The following is a 21540-nucleotide window of genomic DNA, read 5'->3' as shown; positions in this document are numbered from 1 at the left end:
CTCTCACCTCTTTGTTCTAGGATCAAAGGTTCTGTCTTCTTAGCAACCCCTAAATATAATTTGTCAAAGGGGAATTGAAGAAGAAGGGAAAAGAGAGAGATAATACCATGCTAAGCCCAGGCGCTCCCTCTAACATCCCTCTGTGTCTTTGCAGCGCTAGGCAGCTTCTCTGGGGTGTTTGGGATGGACTGGAAGGAGAAAACCTCCCGAGACTTCGTCAGGGTAAGTTCTACATTTTAAATTTATTTTTTACAAAAAGTCTAATGTTCTCCGACCTTTTCCTGCTAAATGTGCGCTGCTTATACTGAGAAGCCACAGAGCACGTGTGACTCTGTACAGTGTGAAGATTGGCAGGAATCCAGCACTTAATCCTGACAAAGGGATTTCTCTGAGGCATCTTTAAGACAGAATGGAGGTCAAATGACTTTGATCTCAGTCGATTTAAGAGGCATGCATAAAAGTCGAGTCAGGACAGACAAATAATGCACTGTAGGATTTAATTTTGCCTCAGTCATACAGGCTTTACTTTGGCTCCAAGTCACGAGGTCACAGTGAGGTCAAAGATACTTTGTATCCTGTTGGAAGGCTGACCTCAAATCAACAATACATCTACAGGTTGTTCTGAATTTACTGAAGACTTGTTTTTATTTATTTTGAAACTGTACAGTCTTATGCAAAAGTCTTGAGCCAGGCTGTTTTTGTAATATTTCAATCATGCACAAGACTGGCAGCAGGTCTTGTGTCAGATTACAGCTTCACGGTGAGCTGATCTGATCTATGCCACTGACAATGTTTACTAGCATAAATCATGAGAGCTGTATGGTCATTTTTCTTTCTTGCACTTTTATAAAGTTCAAGTTTGTTTTGCAACCACAGAGGTCACCCTCTTTTTAAAGTTGTTCCTTAAGTAAGTCTAACTGACTTACTCATACCCCAGCTTAGTTTTTTTTATGCTCACACTGTGGTAGCTGCAGATTTATTAGGGCTGTTCGAGGCAGTCTGACCATCCCAAAAACCCACTGCTGCTGAATTTGGATCCAGCTGAATTATTAGCTGAATTTGGAGCGCACAGCTAAGAGCTTCTATTTGTTCACAGTTCTGGAAAGAGGTGGTGGAGGACGCTGAAGTCAGGGAGCTGATCTGGGACAAGAACAACCCAGCACAAGGTAAATGCACACTTATACAGTACACATGTCCCTCCTTTGAGCACCCCTCCCATTCATACACTATGTGCTTATACCCTCACCCGCTGTAAGTTGTTCCTGTTCTCTCTGCAGATGGTACGTCGTGCGCGGAGCGCTGGCAGAGCCTCTTCCACCCTCCGCGGACCGCGGGCATCAGCGACATGGAGGCCCAGCGGGTGCTGCAGATTGCCGTCATCCTGCGTAACCTCTCCTTCGAGGAGGCCAACATCAAGCTGCTGGCGGCCAACCGAACGTGCCTGCGCTTCCTTTTGCTCTGCGCCCACTGTAACCTCATCTCACTCCGACAGCTCGGACTGGACACTTTGGGCAACGTGGCTGCCGAGGTAGGTGTGGGTTTGTGATGGTACAATGTGCTAAAAATAGCTTCACGTGGAGGTACCCTTTCCCGTGTTAGGGATATGTGTCAGATCAGTGAAGTAGTTAAGCTGAACAAGAAATGAAGGAAATTTGCTTTCAAATGTAGGTCACTGTGACACACAGAGTTGTCATTTCTTACCCAAAATACTTCAGTGGAGCTTGAGAACAGCAAGTTGAGTTGATGTTAGTGTGATGGCGTCCTTCAGTGCAGTTCATGTGTTAGCTAAACCCCTCCCCTCTGCAGCGATTGTCCAGTCATAACAGCAGCATCTGTGGCCAGCAGATCTGTGGAGCTGTGGGTTTCGCCTCATTGAAGTGGCACATGTTAGGCTGTAGTAAAAGCAGTGCTCTATATTTGATTTGTGTAGGTGTTGTTGGGTTTTTTCCCCCTTGTAGCCTTACCAAAACACAGCAGCAAAAATATATAGACTCAGTTCAATCTGCAATTTCTCTCTTAAGCTGCCAGTGTGGCATGCAAGAAATGACAGCGTGACGGGTGTATCCGACATTAGTTAGCCACATATTTAAAGTCTGGGATCATTTCCAGCTAAGTGATTTCATGTTTTGACCTTAGTAGAGGCAAGGATTACTTCCATGCATGCTATTAAGTACACCTGTTCACATGCTCACTGACACAGCTATTTAATCAGCCAATAACATAGTAGCAACTCATTTAAGCATTCAGGCATGTTTAAGATGGCCTGCTTTAAAACCAAGCGTCAGAATAGTGAAGGAAGGTGATTTTTTTTTGTATTATTATTTTTGGTTGATGGTGCCAGACAGGCATTTAAATATTTCAGAGACTGCTGATGGACTGTAAACTCTGAAAGCTCGACACATCGAACCTTGAAGCAGATGAGCTACAGAAGCCACTCTTGTTAGCAAAGAACAGGAAACCGAGGCTATAGTTCACAGTGACTCAAATCATCTCAAACTGGACTCTCCAATATGACAATGAGTTCGCTGCACTCAAATAGGTTTCCACAGCCACAAGATCCAGTACAGTGATTTTGGCCTGTGTTTCCAGCACCTTGCTGAAAATGATTAAGTCAGTTCTGAAGCAATAGGAGGTCCCACCCGGTACCCCCTAATAATAAAACGCCCTGTGAGTGTATAAATGACAAAAAATAAAGAATACCAGAGTAGCTTAACCGCTGCCAGCTCCTGGACTTCAGCAGTGGAAATCAGCAGTGACTGTTGCCGAACTTTCACTTGCTGAACAGCCTAACATGCTTATATTCTTCCAAAATCAGATGGATTAATGATTAAATTAGTTCCTGCTCATAAATATGCAGACATATCTACTAGATTCATTAGAAGACACGTGGTGTATCAGCTGTAGCTGTAGGTTTCCAGGAGAAACGACAACAGATGGTGTATCAGCATCATTTCCACACTGTTGGCCTTTCAGCATAACATTTACATATTTATTAGACCGGGGTGAATTCTCATATTTATTTATTTTTATCGGCTTTAGACAAATACTGAAGACTCAACATGCAGAAATATTTCAAATTGAGTTGTGTGAATGGAAGCAGTGGCCGCAGTGAGCATCACAGCCTGGCCACTGGCCACGGCCTGTTTCCTTTTAAACTGAATGTTTATTGGTATAAAAAACATGTCCGTGTGGCCCATATTTAGTGGAAACTGTGTGCCTCACAGAGACAGTTGAGCTTTTGATGTCATTACTTGAGTCATGGGTTTTAGATGCGATACTGCAAGAATGTAAATATAAACATTTTCAAACACCTTCTCTTTCCTAATATGTTATACTCAACACATCGTGGCTGCCATCATGGAATTCATGTGTCCTTGTACTTTTTTTTTCTTTTTTAAATTACAGTAACTTTGTGCTTTGATTTGATTGAGTGCACTTAATATTTGAATGTTGGCTTTCCTGTCTCCTCCTCTGCTCTCAGCACGGCGGGGCAGCGAGTCCACTGTAAAACGTCTTTAATGAATGTTGCAGGTCTTGCCAGCTGACTTGCTGGAGTGATGGTGGCACCGTTGTATAAATCTTGTCTGACTTCTTGTAGCTCCAGCTGGATCCCGTTGACTTTCGGACGACACATCTGATCTTTCACACGATCACTAAATGCTTGATGTCCAGGGACAGGTTTCTCAAAATGAGAGGTAGGTGTTTGCTACTTTAGTTTCTGCCTCTAGCAAAGTATTTTTGTGTACAAAGGATCATGGGTTAATTAACTGCGTGTGTGTTTTGTGCGTCTTTTAGCCATGGAGATCCTGGGTAACCTCAGCAAAGTGGAGGACAATGGTGTGCTAATCTGTGAGTACGTGGACCAGGACTCATACAGGGAGGTCATGTTGCTCCTCACCCTGCCGGACCTCATGCTCCTCATGGCCTCCTTGGAGGTGCTATACCTGCTGGCACAGCTCGGAGAGATCCCATGCAGCAAGATCGCCTTCGTTGACCACAGCATAGGTACAAATCGACCGTTACCTCGTGCTTTATAACTCACGGAGGCCACTTGTGGTAATGTCTGCTTCCCAATTTGTCATGCTAGCCTGACTGTTAAAGAAGGCTCATTTCCAGCTCTAAAATATATTAATAGATGTGATAAAGGAGGACATGCAGAGGGTTGGTGTGACAGATGAGGATGCTGGGGATGGTGTCAGATGGAGGCAACCTCTAAAGGGAGCAGCCACAAGAAGGAGGACTTGTACTAAAGTAGCTGTTCATGAATCACAGTTCATTATTTAATCTTTTTTTTCCCCCATGTTCTTTCTTCTCCTGCTCAGACTTGTTGGTTCGGTTAGTATCTGTAGACCTTCATACGTTTGGACCTGACGCCCTAACAGCGGTGCGGTTGATTGAGCATCAGGCGAACGCCGACCAGGCAGCTGAGGTCCGACCACAGCTGGTCGAGCAGGTACCCGCGGCCGTGCAGGGAGCTCCAGCACCAGGTGAGCAGTGGTCTGACACAGCTGAATGGCTTAATACAGTCACACCCGGAAGTGAGAGGGGAGATTTAAAAAGAGCTTGTTTTGCTTTGATTTGCATTCAGTGGTGTGATGTAGAGCAAACGGATGGAAATGGTGAAGATGCTGAGTGTGGCCACCTGAGATAGAGCTGTCAGTTAGTTCACCTGGTCTTAGGCTGTCAGTCATACATCAGCGTTCTGGGTCCAACTTAATATTTATGCCAGCTGCATCATCCAGGGAAAAAGTGCAGATACAGGTCGTTACTGTACAGCTTGTAAGAGTCTGTAAACAACAAGCAGACTTTGAGACAGGACAGTCAAAAGAGGTCTGCTGGACACACACAGAGGAGATGGTGGAGGGGTTTCCTGTTTGAACTTGATGAAGAGCTGTGAGAGATCCTGCAGACCTCTGCAAACATGAGTAATTACATCTGTGTATAGCAGTGTTTCACAGAGAGGACACAAGCCTCTTTGAAGGTTTTTTTTTTATACTTTTTAAAGAGGAATGGTTTCGTTTTTCTCCTGCTTACTCGTGAAGTCTTTCCACATTTTCCTCTTATTGTTTTCTGATGTTTACCCATCTCAAAGCAGTTAGCTTGTTTCTTAGTAGATGTTATGGTAAATGGAATGGTTCTTGTATAGAGTGTTTGTAGTCTGATGGATGAATCCGGGGCAGTTAAGGGGTTCAGTATTTTGCCCTTAGTTCAGCACGCAGCCTGTACGAGCCAGGGATCAAACCACGGATCTGATTGGCACATCAGATCCGTAACCTCATTGGGTTTTGCATTGATCCTCTATAGTGTCTCCAAACTACTGAGAAGCCATGTGCTGCTGGCAACAAAGACTGACGTAGCAGTAAACACCATGCTTGCTGAAGAACAGCTGTTGTATCGCTATTGGCCTTTTTCAAAATCTTCACACAAGATATTTTTAGACGGCATCAAAACTTTTAAGAGCTGGAATTTAAGTCAATACAATTGGTATGCCTATATCATTGCCTTGTATCATTTTCATCTGATACTAAGGGGTCGAGATGGAAGAGGAGTTTTTATGCAAAAAGAGCATAGAAAGGCGTCTAGATAATGCAAATGCCCTCAAAGCACCACCACTAAATCCACCAGAGATTACTCTGTCGTTGGTGTGCTGTACAGATAGAGGGTATCGGATAATTCCTCAGAACTGTGAGCTGTACGTGTGAGTTACTGGAGTGCAGCTTCACCAGCACGAACCCAACAGGAAACCAAACAGAAGTCTGTTTGCATCATTTTACATCAGGTTTTACACAATGAGTACTCAAAGCAGGCCTGCAGATTTCTCCATGGCAGAGGGGGCACAGTTTAAAAAAAACAACTCAAGAAGCTATTGTAAAATGTTTTTGAGCTTTTTCTGTGTGTCTGTGGTGAAACCAGTGCATTGAAGCAGACAGAAAAATACAAACTTTAAGTAAAACAAACATGCAACACTTCAGAAAGTCACTGATTTATCTTAAAAATAAATGCGGGGTTGCGTTTTTACCACACGCGTCTGTGTGTCAGGAAAAAGGCAGTGCACATGTAAAACAACTGCAACAACTCCTCAGAGGGGGGGGTGTGTGGGGGTGTGTGTGTGTGTGTGTGTGTGTGTGTGAGTGTGTGTGAGAAACCCTTCTAACCTTGGCAGTGTCATTCCTAAGTTGTACTCTGCAGGCCTGCTACTGCAAAGTTATCACTTTGCTGCCATCTAGTGGTTAGCCTGGGTAGCACTACCTTCTTGAAATTGAGTCGGTGCATATTTTCCTTTTGCTTTGCAGTGCAGTTTGTAGCATTAAATCAGTTTCTAATGTAAATGGGTTTTTCCATTTTTATCTCCTCAGTAACAAGAGTTTCAGTTCAATCCTCTCAACCTCCGCCTGGCATTGTTGAACTGGACGGGGAGAAGTTTACACTGCAGTGGTGAGATGAATGTATTCCTAGTCGTGCACAGTCTTAATTTGAATAAAGGAAAAACAGAGTTTAGTGTGAGGAAGGAGCTGCTGTGTCTCCCTGCTTTAAACCCTCTCCGTTGATGCTCTCTGCTTCTTCCAAACAGGCTAAATGCACACTTTGAGACGAACCCAGAGGGCTCCGTGTCTCGATCTGAAATGTACTCAGAGTACCTGGCCACATGCAGTAAAATGGGCCGCAGCAACATCTTGAACTCCACCGGCTTTCTCAAATGCCTGCGGTCAGTCCTGATTCCTCCTCCTGTCTGATCCTTTCTATGTTGCTCCAGTGTAAAACACCACTTAATGTCTGTGTTCTGAACAGAGATGAGCCACAACAGATTCTCTACAGTTTTCTCATTTTATAGAGCAACTTTAATAAATCAGTTTAAGTAATAATTACATGCATCCTCCAGCTTTGTAGGACACAAGTTTCTTGAAGGTTTGAAGGACCAGAAAATGTGAAAATTGTATGCTTTAAATGTCTGATTTAGTCAAATATGGATGTGTAGATACACAAATCAAGTATTAGAATTCTATGGGTGTCTTTACTCCTGCCACCACAGGACTGTGTTCCCCAACCACACGATGCGGAGGCAAGAAGAGCCAAAGGCCAACGGGCAAGTTCAGATCCTCCTGGTGGGGCTAAGGCGGCGGTCGATCCCCCTGCCCATCCAGCTGTACTACCAGCAGCCTCAGCAGCAGCAACAGCCGGTTCCAGCAGCAGCAGCATCGGCGCCGCCACCTCCAGCAGCCCGACACGATGCACCTGGAGACCCTCAGGCCCCACCCCCAGGTAAAGCTATAACAGTGAATCACTTTCACATAAAAGCTACACATAAACCTGTACACAGAGCCAGCTTTTGCTTTCTCACTTTACATGCTGACCTTATGATTTGTTTGCCTGTGGCTCAGACTTGATGGGATTCAGAGAGGGGAAAAAATAGAAAAAGGTTTTGGTCAACAACTCAGAAAACATCTAAATGTCATAGGAGCTATAACACACACCAGAATAGTGATAGTGCAGAGGTGGAAGCTGGCGGGGTTGTAGAGAGCAGAGCTGGTACCGCTGGGACTGAGATGGCTGAACTAATTACAAAAGCAAATATATTGAGGAAACGATCAAAGGAAAAGAAGTTACTTGGAGGACCTGGCTAGTGAAATTGAGAGAGTGCAGCTTTGCTGCGTCAGGTCATGAAATGAACAGTGAAGACATTATTTAGAGCTAGTCTTTTACACTCTTGCTGATAACTATTGTAACGTGTCAGTCTGTTTCTTTAACTGTTTGCCTGATCCACATCCAGCTTGGCAGATTTATTGAGGGCCTGCATTAGCGCAATGCTAACTTTGAGGCTGTTTGGATGAGCAGCTCTCATCTTTTGGCTAAAAGTTGATTTGTAAGCAGTGTGTCTGCTGCTCTACTGATGCATTCCCAACGTTCTGTTTGACTGAGTTGTATTTTATTTCATTTTATTTATTTATTTTTTCCTTCCCACTGTTGCCAAGCGCTTGCCCAAAAGTGGTCGTCTGATTGTTTTCTCCGTATGACTCATTTGACGCTAAATGAATAACGGATTTAACTGATTTGAATTACATTCGTAGCGTAGAGTCTTATATCTAAGTTTGAAGTCTTTACACTAACTTAAACTTACTTTGAGCTTTAACCCAAGAACCAAGATGATCCTGAAACGAGCCTTGTGAGGGTTGTAAAAAAAAAACCCTGACATTTAATCATTTTAATTGTGTAACACTCAAACTGGTTTTCTAAAGATAGCTGGACATATTTTTCTTCCTTGTAATTCTTATTTGTCAGTGGTTTGTGCTAACTAAACACTTGCATCACTGTTCTTTGTGTAAGTGCTTCTTGAGAATGCTGCAACTCACAAACTGCCTGTTTTGAACTGGCCCTAGCAAAATGACACACACATGCTATTTCTGTGTGTGTGTGTGTGTGTGTGTGTGTGTGTGTGTGTGTGTGTGTGTGTGTGTGTGTGTGTGTGTGTGTGTGTGTGTGTGTGTGTGTGTGTGTGTGTGTGTGTGTGTGTGTGAGAGAGATATGCATTTAGGACATGTCTTTTAAGTTGTCCCTGAACAGGCACTGCCGTTTTCTCTTTTGCAGGTGCAAAACCTGCCCAAATGACCAAAACTACACTTTCCCATTTTGTTGAAATTGTGGGGCGCTTCTGAACATCACAGACACTACAGCTGGTGCTGAATGGGGAAACTTTAATCACAAAATATGGCTTACGGGGTGATTAATCAAACGATGATGTGTGTTGAACAGAAATGTCTTCCTTGCGTTAATTGGAGGTCATGGGAGGCAGTTTATTTACTGATTTATACTGTAAGTAAATAGGACACGAGTTTCACCCTGTTCCTCAATGTTTTTGTATTTCTCTGTTCATTTGTTACCAGGCTTACCTCCCGGGCCCCAGTTCGTCCGGCCTCCAGGCCCCAGCCTCAACCTCGGTGTTTCCACCCCATCCATGGCCTCCACAGCACAGGAACCTCCTGCCGCAAGCCACCCGACTGTTCCCCGACACCCGGTGCCCCCGCAGGTGCCTCCACAGATGCCACCAAATCCTCTGGCAGCACTGCAGCCACAGCAGGTCCGGCCTGGTCCAGTGGTCCAGGTTCCAACATCAGCACCGGCCACCCAGAACCACGCCCCTCAAAGCCCCGCCCCTCCAGGAGCGGCCCAGCAACAACAGCAGCAGCAACACTCCCCCATGCTCCCCACTGGGGCACCTGTCACGCTATTTCAGCAGGTACCACAGGGCCATATCCTCACCGCCAGGGTACAAGGCGTGACTCAGCACCCACCCCTGCCTCAAACACCTCCTCTGTCTGGGCCTCAGGGTGGAGCTCCCCAGGTAGAACCTCAGTGTGCTGCTGCAGCTGCATCCACACCCGCCTCTTCCATCCAGGTGGGAGCTGCTCAGGGGTTGAGTATTACAAGCGTGCCCAATTCCCAGGGGTCACGAGTCACATTTCAGAATATCGCCCCCAAACCAGCTCCAAACCAGTCAGGTGGACCAGCAGCTACGATAGCTACTCCCAACCAGCAGCCTCAGCAGCAAGCGCAGAGTGTAGTAATAGTCAGTCCCAACCCCCAGCAGAGCCCAGCCTACACCCCTGCCATCCACCAGATTGTTCTCACCAACCCCTCTGCCATCCCTGGCACCCAAACTATCCAGCTAGCAGGGCAACCCGGGGCTTCTTCCAATCCATGCCCACCTCCCACCTCTCACTCCAACACCCAGGTCCAGCCCAGTCAAACTGTCAGCCACGCACTGTCCATGAAACGGCTTCAGCAGCAGCAACAGCATCAACAGCAGCACCAACAACAGCCACCTCTCCAGCTTATTTCCCAGCCTCCTTCCTCTCAGCCTACCTCCACTGAGTCCAGCTTGATCAAACAGCTACTGCTTCCAAAGCGGGGACCTTCTACTCCAGGAGGAAAGCTAATCCTACCTGCTCCACAGGTGCCCCCTCCCAACAACACGATAACCCCCAGTTCACCGGTCATCTATCAGACAAGCTACACCACCCAAAATCCTTCGTCTCAACCTCAGCAGCTCAATGTTCAGCTAGTTCCAGGTCAGCTTCCAGCTGCTGGAGCTCCGGGCCTCCAGACGGTTCAGCTTTTGCCAGGCCAGCTTATTTCTGCAAGCAGTTCAGGGGGAGCTACTATCATTCAGGGCCCTGCCCCTCCTGGACAAGTCACATTCACCGTGGTCCCCAACACTGGCTTCACCACTTCTACTGCTGCTGTTGCTGCTGTCAGCCAGGGAGCTGGGGCCCCAGGTGTCCCTCCTCCTCCATTCTCAACTGGAACTGTGCCCCAACATGCCCCGGCAGCTCCTCCACCTCTGCCGCCGCCCCCACCGCCACCGCCACTGCCAGCTCCACTCAGAGGAGACAAAATCATTTGTCAAAAGGAGGAGGAGGCCAAAGATGCCACAGGGCTGCACGTCCATGAGAGGAAGATAGAGGTGATGGAGAACTCCTCGTTGGCAGAAGGAGACGCCTCCAAGGGCAAAACCAGTAACGGTGACGTTGCGGAAGGTGCCAAGCTGCTAAATGGTCGGAAGTGCATGGAGTCGAATCTACCTCCATACCACTCAGGGAACAGCCAGGGAGCACTCAATGGCCCCGCTACGGAGAGTCACCCTGCTAACGGGAAGCAGGCTCTCTCTCCAGGCCCAAACACCCCTCCCGAGGGAATCCCCGACCCCAAAAAGACTCTTGTCAATGGGGTGTGTGACTTTGATCGGAGTGACAGTGGCGGCAACTTTAACAAAAACATTCCAAATCACATCGCTTCCAAACAGTACTGGGGGAATGGGGAGGTGGGCCCCTCTGAGAAAGCCAACAGCTCAGATCCCCCTCTTCCTAGTCCTCCTCCACCGCAGCAGGACACTGCCAAAGCCCAGCAGGCTGAGCGCCTGGCCAACGGACCCCAGGCAATAGGCAACAGGCCCCCCTCGGAATTAACCAACGGACCTTTGGGGCCGGCCCATGCTGCGCCTGTGCTAAGACAGCAACTGCTCCCCAATTCATCTCTCCCTCCTTCTGTTACTGTTACCTCCCAGAGTCTTGCAGGCTCTCCTGCTAATGGGGTGGCCCCCGAGGCTCGAGGCCTCAAGAGGCCGGCCGAGAACGAGGACCGCAGCGCAACAACGGCATCCTCGGGGATCCCCAACAAAGTGGGAGTGCGCATCATCACCATCAGCGACCCCAACAACGCCGGCAGCAGTGCCACGATGGTGGCGGTGCCAGCAGGAACAGACCCAAGCACAGTAGCCAAAGTAGCAATAGAGAACGCCACTCAGCAGAGGAACTGCTCACCCACACAGGCAGCTGGCACAGCGGTGAGTCACTTGTAGGGTTAGTGTCGCCACAAACCGCTTTTATCCACGCCGTCTTCTCGTAGTGTGACTGTGTTAGGTCTGCCACAAAAATGTGTCTTGATTTTTCTGTCACGCTAAGTAAATACTAAAGCATTTGTATCAGCAAGTCTTGTCAGTAGCTTGTCTTTTGTTAAATCCTGTGTCAGCTTCACTTAAGTTACATTTACTCTTTCAAATCTCCTGCTCCAAAACATGGTACAGATGGGCAGAGAAAGTGACTGGAAGAACATTTGCTTTTTATTCTGCATTGCTTTCTTTCTTGCCAAATACATGATACCAGATGCCTCTGCTGGATGACAAATGAGCCTGAAATGCATGAAATTATGTTTGTCCTTGATCTCTGTGACTGTGAAGTACTATAAGACGCTTCAATGACTGTCATGTAAAACATTGTAGGGCGATGTGACCAAAATCTCATATCCCGATATAAGACATCTATCGTCCCGATAACGACATAAATTGATTGATTGATTGATCATACTTTATTCATCCCGAGGGAAATTGGGTTGAGGCTGCCAGCCGTGCCAGCGCCATCTTTAACATTTTCTGTAAATTCTGTGAATCTCGGGCAGCTCGACTTGCGTGAAGTGTTTCCAACTGGGCGTCCTTTATCTAGAGTCGAGTGTTTTTAACTGATGCATGAAACGATACATTTTAGACATAAGTTGTAACGGCTGCCGTTTTCTTTGAGTATTTATTACACAGCGTGCTGCGGGGAAATGTTCTGTTCTAACGTTTGAGTCTAAGGTTTATTTTTTAGCACCTGACGGCTGTTTTTTGCCGTAAATACTCTGCATACTCTTTCACATGATTCAGTTTATTCTGAAAAGTCTCAACAGGATCTTGAGCTTTACGTGGAAGGTTTACGTGGAAAATAATCAAGCGGACACGCGATGGTTTTACCGTCATTGTTGCTAACGACAACGCATAAAAACAGGCGCTTGTCCGTCCGTATTATATTGGTTATATTAAAATATAAGAGAAAGAGAGAACTCTAAGAAATTAATATAGCCACTACTGTGTCCATCAAAAAGATGAAAAAATACTGCTGTAAACAGTTTATTTTGTGACACCACGAAACAAACGATAGCGTAAAATTAAACGATAGATGTTTTTATATCGTCATCCGATATATATCGTTATATCAAACAGCCCTAGAACACTGTAAAAAGGTTCCCTCGTTATGTTCTTACTAGTAGCTTAAGATTTTTTTTTTATTTATTTTCTTTTTTTTAAGTTGGCGCTGTAACTGTATGTATACAATTTGAGTGCACATTACATTAGGATAAGAGTAATGTCTGACAGTAGTAGCAGCAGGTGGATACAGGTTACCCTGCTCGTTTAAGCTGCTGCTCAGTGTAAAGCTTCTCATAGTTTCATAGACCAGAAAACCCAATTCTGAAAGCGCAGAGTTTTTGGAGGTTAAGAAGGTGAGGCCAGTTAAGACCATGTGGCTCTCGCTGATACCCACCTCCCACAGCAAAGCGGCTGAGAGAACAACTCCTGCCATTAGCCGGCCGTGGTTACATCTCAGCCAACAATTGCGACGCCTTCGTTTCTTTCTCGCTGAAATGAGCTGCTGTCTGTGATGCTGCCCGCAGCATTCTTCTAATGGAGCAGCTTTTCTGAAACCCTCTCTCTTCCGCAGCCTGCTGTTATCCCGTCCCCGCCCCCCACGTCCCAGCCTGCACCAGCGGGTAACCACAGCCCTCACCTCCCAGCACAGCAAGCCTCCGCAGTGCCGCCAGAGCAAAGCCGGAAAGCAGGGCAGAACTTTAAGTGTCTGTGGCAGTTCTGTAAACGGTACGGGCATTCACACTCTTGTTAACTTTCACTGAGCTTTTTTCAGGCTTCTCCTCATTTATTCCCAATTTCTCCTATTCAGGTGGTTTGAAACACCTTCCCAAGTGTTTTACCACGCAGCAACGCAACACGGGGGGAAAGATGTGTATGGAGGGCAGTGTCTGTGGGAAGGGTGTGAACCTTTTCCCCGGCAGAGACTGTCCTTCATCACACATCTGCAGGTAAATTTCCTTACTTTCTATTTCTTGCACCTTTTAGCTGTTACTTATTTGATAGTGGCTTTTTTTTTTTTTTTTTTTTTTTTTTTTTTTTTTTTTTTTTTTTAAATGAAATTAAGCTTCTGCTCCTTGTGTTCCCAGGATAAGCACTGTTCTCGAGAGGCTTTGCTAGCCGGACTCAAGCTAGAGGAGCAGCAGGCGCAAAGTCCCAATCAGACTTCTTCCCAGTATGTACACCCGTCTCTGTTTATCATAATGTGTAAGACTAAAAGACAAATCATGTTCAACATAGAAGGAAATGTCACGCTGCTCGAAAAATATTAATGCCTGATGTGTTGTGAAGGACCCCGCCAGCGGCAGGCAGCACTCCGGCACCACGAGCACCGAAAGCAATCGTCAATCATCCGAGCGCAGCTCTCATGGCCCTACGCAGAGGCTCTCGAAACCTGGTCTTCAGGGACTTCACTGTGAGTAGAACAAGGCTGACGCCTACCTTCATCTCTCCCTGCATATATGCGCGCGCGCACACACACACACACACACACACACACACACACACACACACACACACACACTCTTATGTTTGACTGAGGAGGGCTTAAGCTGCTCTGAAGCTTCCATCATCTTGCTGCTTATGATTGACTGGAAATCTGAGGCTAAAGGAATTTGGTAGTTTTCTATTCTGTGAGGGGTTGGAGAAGCTCAAGTTGACACTTGTTTTCTTTTAGTCATGATTGAGGTATTTGAGGTAGTTTTAGTCGATTAAACGTCATAAGATTATAATAGACTAAATCTGAACTTATTCACCAACTAAGATGAGAGTTCTTATTTGCTCTTCTCTTCCTGTTGATATTTTGTCATGTTTTCATGAGCCAGGTGTACTGATCCTGAGGGCAGACTTCTGATTGGATCACTTCCAAACTTGTCCCGCCTTTCTAGACAACTTACTAGTTCTGATTGGATCTCGTCCGTTCCGAAAATTTTGTATCTAATTTTTATTTGCTGGCAAAAGTGTCAGCATACTTGATCATAATTTATGTCCTAGTGTATAAGTACGTGACTCTATTTCTTAACCGTTTCCTCCCCTAGGATGAGAAAGAGGGACCAGTGACCAAACACATACGACTTACTGCTGCCTTAACGTTAAAGAACATCGCCAAGCACTCTGACTGTGGTCGCACGTGAGTAACCTGCTGCATTAAGTGAATTTAGCATAACCCCCCCCCCAAAAAAAAAAAAAAAGGCTGAAGGCTTTTCTTCTTTGTTTCAGGTTGTTAAAGAGGCATGAGACTCACCTCTCCGTACTCGCGCTAAGTAACATGGAGGTTTCCACCACGCTCGCCAAATGCCTTTACGAACTGACGCGCTCGCTCCAGGCTTGACGGCAAAAGAACAACCTCTACAACTCTCTGATCCCCCACCGACCCACCCGTCCCTCTCCTGTGACGAGAGGAGCAAGCCGCCGGTGAGCCGTAGCGGGTCCGCAGGGGGAGAGCAGAGGGTGGGAAGCGGAACAAGGAACCCTACTTCTGCCACGTCTGCCGCCCCCCCCCCCCCCCCCCCGCCCCAAACCACGCCCCTCCCCTCCTTGCTGAACCTGTGTTTCACAACCCCCGCCCTCCATCTCCACACATGCAAACACACACACACACAAAGGGGGGTGAAAAAAAAAAAAAAAACTGCCATGGGGTCTTCCACCAGCTGTCCACCAGGGGGAGCTCATTAAGACTGCTTCACCGACGGGACTCCACCGACGAAACCCCAAACACGAGCACATTCTGTTCAAGTTTTATTTTTCTTAATTCTTTTTTTTTTTTTTTTTTCTCTGTCACGTGAGCTCATGTGTGGCGTGAGCGGCGGTTGACTGAAGATTACGGGTGGGCGGGGAGTCGAGCAAGGGGCAGGGCTACTGAAGGTGTCCCACTGGGTCGGGTGGAGGAGGACTCGGCTGGCAACTGGCGCAGAGAATTTTTTTTATTTGTTTTTTTATTTTTTTGTTTGTTTGTTTGTTTTTTTTCCTTTAGACACTTGGTAGCTTGGTTTTCTTACTTGAGTCAATATATTTTCACTTATTTATTATTGAAATAAATACCATTACAATTAATGAAAAAGAATCTTGTAAATATGTTGTGAATATATATAAAGAAGATCCTCTTTCATGCCGATGCAGCCACTGGAGATCTTGCTCTGTGGAGTAATAGAAGCATTACTTTGGCAGGATTGAATAAAGTAGTATGTTTTTGTTTTGTTTTTTGCTTTTTTTATGATCCCTGGTCACTTGTATCTAATGTGATTCTATACTCAGCAGTGGATGAATGTACTTAAAAACCTGTAAATAATTCTGCAAAGGTACTGATGCTGTAAAGCTTAGGGAGGGGGAAAACAGTTTTTTGTGGAACTGTGACATTTTTTGTATTATAATACCTTGTAGAACTCATTTTGCTGGCTGAAAGAGTATGGAATAATATATCTCATGTCATTTTGTAGAAGAAAAAAAAATATTGAAGTTATTCTCCTCCCTTCCTCTTCCCTCGCACACCCTCCCCTCAACGCACACAGGCACACACACACAGACACACAAACAAGTAACATATATCCACTGTAAGCGTTTTGTCATTGTACGGGCACAGTGCGCGTACCGAAATTTTTTTGTATTTGTAAATTGGTTTAAATACATGGAGTTTTTATACAGGTTTTCTCCTGTGTTCTTTGCTTTATGTGCAGGTATGATATTTTCTTCACTACTTTTTTCTATCTTAATATAGTGTGGAGTTTTATTGTACTATTTTTTCATTCTTAATACCATGCCACATTCCGGCTCACGTCCTCAGACTGTCCTCTCTACCGTGTGTTGTGTAACATTTATGACTGCCTGTCGTATTAGCATCTGACCGGGGCAACCCAACCATCCTCATTTCTGCAGTGTCAGTAGGATGTGTGACTATACATAGACCTAACAGTCTGTTAGAGATTGGCTTTATTTACTTTGGTGACTGTTTATAGTTTTTAAATAAAACACTGAACATTTTGTTTTGTTTTACTCTTGTTTCTTGCTTCATTTTCTCCCACTTTAGCACTGATTGCCACGATTAGCACCACGTATACTTCCTGCGTTCGGTGTGTTACGGATGTGGAGTAAATTGAACAACAATTATTTAAATTTAATAAAATTATATATATTTTTATAATACCATTTATTGAGGTGGTTCTAGTACTGTGATTGAGCATGTGTAAAGACTGTTGGCGAGTCTACATTTAGTTACTAGTGAGTAAAGGATTTAATTGCTGAAAACTGTATGTAAACATTTAAAATACTAAACAATACTGAGGCTACGTCCAATACTGAGGCTACGGGTATTTTTTGAAACCGGAGATTTTCCGTTTTCGTTTTAAAAAATAATCCCGTCCACACGTAAACGCAGAAATGAAGGAAAACGCTGCTTGGAACATGCCAAAGCAACAGGTGGCGATATATTCCTAACAGTGTAGAAATGTTGGCCAATCAGAAGTCTAGAAGCCTCCTTGGGAAATAATAAACAAGGATGGGGCCTAGAAGTACCACTGATTTCCTTTCCAATCCGATACCAAGTAAAATTCAGGGTGGTATCGACGATACTGATCTGTTACCGATACTTTGTACAAAAACGTATTTTATTTACTGTATCTCAAATTATAGCATCATAATGATTACAGGTCATCAGATTACTTGTTCTCATCACTTAATAATGCAGAATTCATCATATAGAAATAAAAAAAAATGAAATTGTGCGCTATTTGAACATATCGCCTGCCTGCCGCACTGACTCCGTGAGAGACGTCTGTCTTGCCCTAGCAGCACCTGTCCCTGTCCTCCTCTTCACTTCGCCTCAACATACGCTCGTCATATTCTGTGATATGATTTACTCTGAGGTGTTTGACAAATTTGTGGTGTTGCCACAACACCTCACTTTCTTGCCACATGTATCACAAACCATGTGTGTGGAGGTAAAATGCGTCCGCACATGACTCCAATTACGCTCAGCCATTGTTGTGAGTGCGCACGCAGTAATTTACACTAACTTTATCCGTAAGGTAGCTAAAATTAACTGACAGTGAATAAACTAAATATGAAATGCTTTTAATAAAGTGTGAAAATTATACTTAAGCGGACAGCCAAGAGTAGTGGATAACAATAAAGAGAGTAAATTGTTGAACCAGACTAGCAAAAGTCTAGAAGGTCGTTTCCAATATTGAAAATTCTGACACTTGGGTAGCTCTGCTGTTTTTGTTTTTTGTCAGGGTCACACAAAGCCTTTCTTGTAAGACTCATGGATAAACGGTTAAAGTGGTTACCCATAGCGGGTACTCCACATCTTTGATGGGGAACATTTCTCATGCTGCTTGCCCAAACAAATTTGTCTCCATCACAGCTTATTGAAAGAGACTACCAAGTGTTCTAAGTATATATCGTTAGCTTATGGTTATGAATAACTACTGGATAAATAGTGGATAAACTGAATGCTAAAAGTTAGCAATGAGTAGTTAAGAAATTGGGTAATCCTAAATATATATATTTTAACCAAGCCTCAATGGGGAAAAAATATAATTGATAAATGAACAAAGTAATGTTCTTCTTAACATGTATTCAATTCATTTCTCAATCTGCACTCGAATCAATAAAGGCAAAATAAAACCTGCACTGTTATTTGTTTTGTTAATTGAATTTATATCAATATGAGCTGTTTTGACATTCTTATTAGCTCCTTGAGTCTACCTGTGCCTAATGTCAAGCACTAGATGCAAAAGGCCACACACACACACACACACACACACACACACACACACACACACACACACACACACACACACACACACACACACACACACACACACACACACACACACGTCTATCAGGTCTCAGTTAGTGGGAAAGGCATGAGGTCAAATGAATTGTCTGTAGATTTGGAAACAAGCTTATGCCAAGGAACAAACTGGAGATACAAAGGAATACAGAAAATACCCAAGAGCTCACTGGCCTCCATTATTCTGAAACGGATGAAGTCTGGAGCCTTCCAATTATCATTACATTTTTGCTGTCAAATACCAGTTTCCCCAGATCTGGCTGCCCAGCCAAACTGAGTGCTTGGGACAAAGAGCCTTTTTTTCAGACAGGTAACCCAGAACCTGAACGAACAGCATAGTCACTGAGTTCCTTTGTAGGCATGAGGGAACACCAGTGCAGTGTTTCACCAAAGTGACCTTTACAGTAATGTCCCAGTTGAAATAATTTTTCACTAAAAGGCACGTGACAGGCTGCTAAGAGATAGCAAAAAAGCCCACGAACCAGCATGAAGAGTACAATCCTCCATTCTGATGAAACAAAGATTGAACTATTTGACCACAATTGCCAGTGGCGTACAGAAAACAAACAACCAAACAACAGACACTGAGCAGGAAATAGCATCCTTATAGTAAGACACAGTGGTAGCAGGATCATGGTGATGATGGCTTCCTGCAGCTGTGGCAGGGAGCTGTCAGGGGAGAGGAAAAGAGGAATCTTCAGGAAACTTCCACAGGCTTTGGGAAAAATGCTGAGTATGAGCACTTCCCATCCAACCTGACTGAGCTTGAACACATCCATCAAAAAAAATAGTTGTGAATGTCATTATATATGTAGAATAATGAAAGGAAAAGTATATCAGTCGACTGAGTGGTAACTGCATACTGAAACAAGAAACAGAAAAGGCTGAAAAATTCACACAACCACAGATAATTTTCAAAGGAATGACTTCAAACAGATGCAATTCAAAGATGTAACCAGTGAGAGGGAGGAGAATAGTAATGAATGAATGAGTGGGGAAAAAACATAAAAGAATCAAAGAGTGGAAGGATCCTGCTCCTGTTACTCCAAACCCATCTAAATGATCTACAATGAGGGACATGACAGTCTGTTAAAAACAGGTCTAAACAATTGGTAACACCGTGAACCTCAGACGACTCCTTCCCTGGGCCTGTCTCTCTGTTCAGAGAGATCTGAACAGATGCCAGTGCTTTTAATATTCAACCCTCTGTTTTCATGCTTGGTTGCTGGGACTTCAAACAGCACTCTTTTCTGATACAACCCAACAACCTCCATTTGCTGGTGAGCTCAACCTTTTGTTCCGTTTAACCACCGGACACTTTCTCTTGGCTCGATCCTTTTGACATAATTGAATAGTTAATGACTTTGCTCAGCGCTCCACTTCCCACAGCTCCCAAAACATCTTTTGTGCATAATGTGACACTGCAGAAAGCTTTCAGGATTCATCAAAAGTCACACTGTGTTGGGGCATTCAGCAGTAATCTGACACTTTGTGTTGGTTTTTGATTCTGCTCAGTGCCCAGCTGAGGCGCTAACCTGATTGCCGTCCTTATGATATTTGTGTGGGCAACAAGAAAAATGTTTGTTTTAGATTACATAAATGTAGGTTTAGTTTAGCAACAGGCAATGCAACTGTGCCACTAATCTTGTGGTTTGGATCTTTGGTAGGTTTCAGTAGTTCCTCTAGCAATTCAGTTCAATTTTCTAAAAGTAATGCCAAGTCACAACAACAGCGATCTCAAGGTGTTTTATATTGTAAGGTAAAGACCCTAAAACAATACAGAGAAAACCTTTACAATCAGACAACATCCTGCGAGCAAGCACTTGGCAACAGTGGGAAAGAAACCTCCAAAAGAACTAGGCTCAGGGGGAAGAAGTTACTACTATAACTACTGCCACACACCCAAAAACAAAATAAATAGAACAATATCAAGACTTCTTTATGAAGTTTATGTGTACGTTTAGTAAAGAAGATCTGTAGTCGCACATCTGTCTGCTTACCAGGTGTTTGGTGGCTAATCTAAGCTTTACATCACTTCTAATTCCTCGCGTGGTCAAGCTCATTGTGACATCACTGGTCTAGTCCAATCGTCTTCAGGCCAGTCAGCCTGGTGTAATGGTGCAGAGGATATCTTCTTACTTACTTTCTTACTGACAATTGAGCACGGTATAGACACCACAGCCTATCTGAGTACTGTTGCTGACTATGACCGTAACTTTATGACAGTGTACCCATCTTCTGATGGCTTCTTCCAGCAGGATAACGCACCATATCACAAATCTCAAACTGATTTCTTGAACCTTTCCAGGTTCAAGACACCGTTCTGGTTTCAGAATCTTTCCAGCATCTAGCTGAATCTATACCATGAAAAATGAAGTCAGTACTTGAAAACAGTAAAGTCCATTGTGTGTAAATCTACCTCTCCTGCCCTTGAAAAGCCACACTAGTGGATACATTTATCTACTTTATACCTGTATGGGTAGAAATGGACTTTTAATACCCTTATTTATAATAGCCATGTGTGTGGGGATCGTGAAACGGAAATGCCAAACTGATTAAGCACACTAAAACTTTAAAATGGCAAATAGAACTTTTGTTGGTTTTTCTAGTCCAAAGACAAAATGACAGATGAGACTGTAATTTATTTTCAGAAGTTTCAGTGGGTGGGCAGATGTTTCCTCGGAGTGTGCAGCCACACCCCAGCTCATCCTTAAACACACCTCTGCTCCCTGCTATAAAGTTTCAGTCGGTTAGAAAGTGCTGGCAGTGTTTTGACTGTTGTGGTCTTTGTTCCAAACAAATAATCTCATTTCAGTCAAGGTTGCGTGATTATAAGCACAGAATTTGTGGTTGTTTAAAATATCTGGCTTGTTTTTACTACTAGCACATGCTCTGCCTCAGGTAACATTAAGCGAGTAAGCGATGGTTTGTGTAGATGTGTTTTTCTAAAGTAGGCGGGAAGAGAAATAGACTACTGTGTAAAAACAGACATCTGTACACTGCTATTATGTTGTTTTCATCAGACTGGACAGAGTCAGTATAAAATGTATCTTTGATAGGACCTGGGACTTTGGACTAACTCCACCACACACTAAACTTCAGCTCTCTGTTTACTGCATCATGACTTATCATGTGTGCTTGATTGTATGTACGTTTCATATGTATTTATTCACGTTTTAAATTACAGTAAGAGTTTTATTATAATTGTGTACTGATTTATTTGGCTTAATCATTTGGAGTTATTGGATTAATGAGATAAATCGGCAATATAGGCGAAAGCCCCTATAACTTCGAAGAAAGC

At 44.3% G+C, this 21540-nt stretch overlaps 1 protein-coding gene across 5 annotated transcripts in view; it reads left to right on the top strand.

The window, feature by feature from the left end:
• Positions 1-16428, top strand: part of arid2 (AT-rich interactive domain 2) — a 42991-nt gene extending 26563 nt beyond the window's left edge. For all 5 annotated transcript variants that reach the window (XM_026146443.1, XM_026146441.1, XM_026146439.1 and 2 more), the window contains exons 7-22: positions 155-222; positions 1097-1166; positions 1278-1528; positions 3599-3695; positions 3796-4005; positions 4323-4487; positions 6357-6435; positions 6572-6706; positions 7031-7260; positions 8880-11338; positions 13026-13180; positions 13263-13401; positions 13540-13625; positions 13742-13865; positions 14488-14579; positions 14669-16428. In XM_026146443.1, coding sequence (XP_026002228.1) covers positions 155-222; positions 1097-1166; positions 1278-1528; positions 3599-3695; positions 3796-4005; positions 4323-4487; positions 6357-6435; positions 6572-6706; positions 7031-7260; positions 8880-11338; positions 13026-13180; positions 13263-13401; positions 13540-13625; positions 13742-13865; positions 14488-14579; positions 14669-14780 — 4472 coding nt within the window. In that variant the 3' untranslated portion in view covers positions 14781-16428. The remainder of the gene's footprint in view (positions 1-154; positions 223-1096; positions 1167-1277; positions 1529-3598; positions 3696-3795; positions 4006-4322; positions 4488-6356; positions 6436-6571; positions 6707-7030; positions 7261-8879; positions 11339-13025; positions 13181-13262; positions 13402-13539; positions 13626-13741; positions 13866-14487; positions 14580-14668) is intronic.
• Positions 16429-21540: the final 5112 nt, after the last annotated feature.

Source organism: Astatotilapia calliptera, chromosome 17 (genome assembly GCF_900246225.1).
Source record: "Astatotilapia calliptera chromosome 17, fAstCal1.2, whole genome shotgun sequence".
NCBI lineage: Eukaryota > Metazoa > Chordata > Actinopteri > Cichliformes > Cichlidae > Astatotilapia > Astatotilapia calliptera.
Note: the sequence above shows the minus strand (reverse complement) of the source record. Positions and strands in the feature narration are given on the sequence as shown.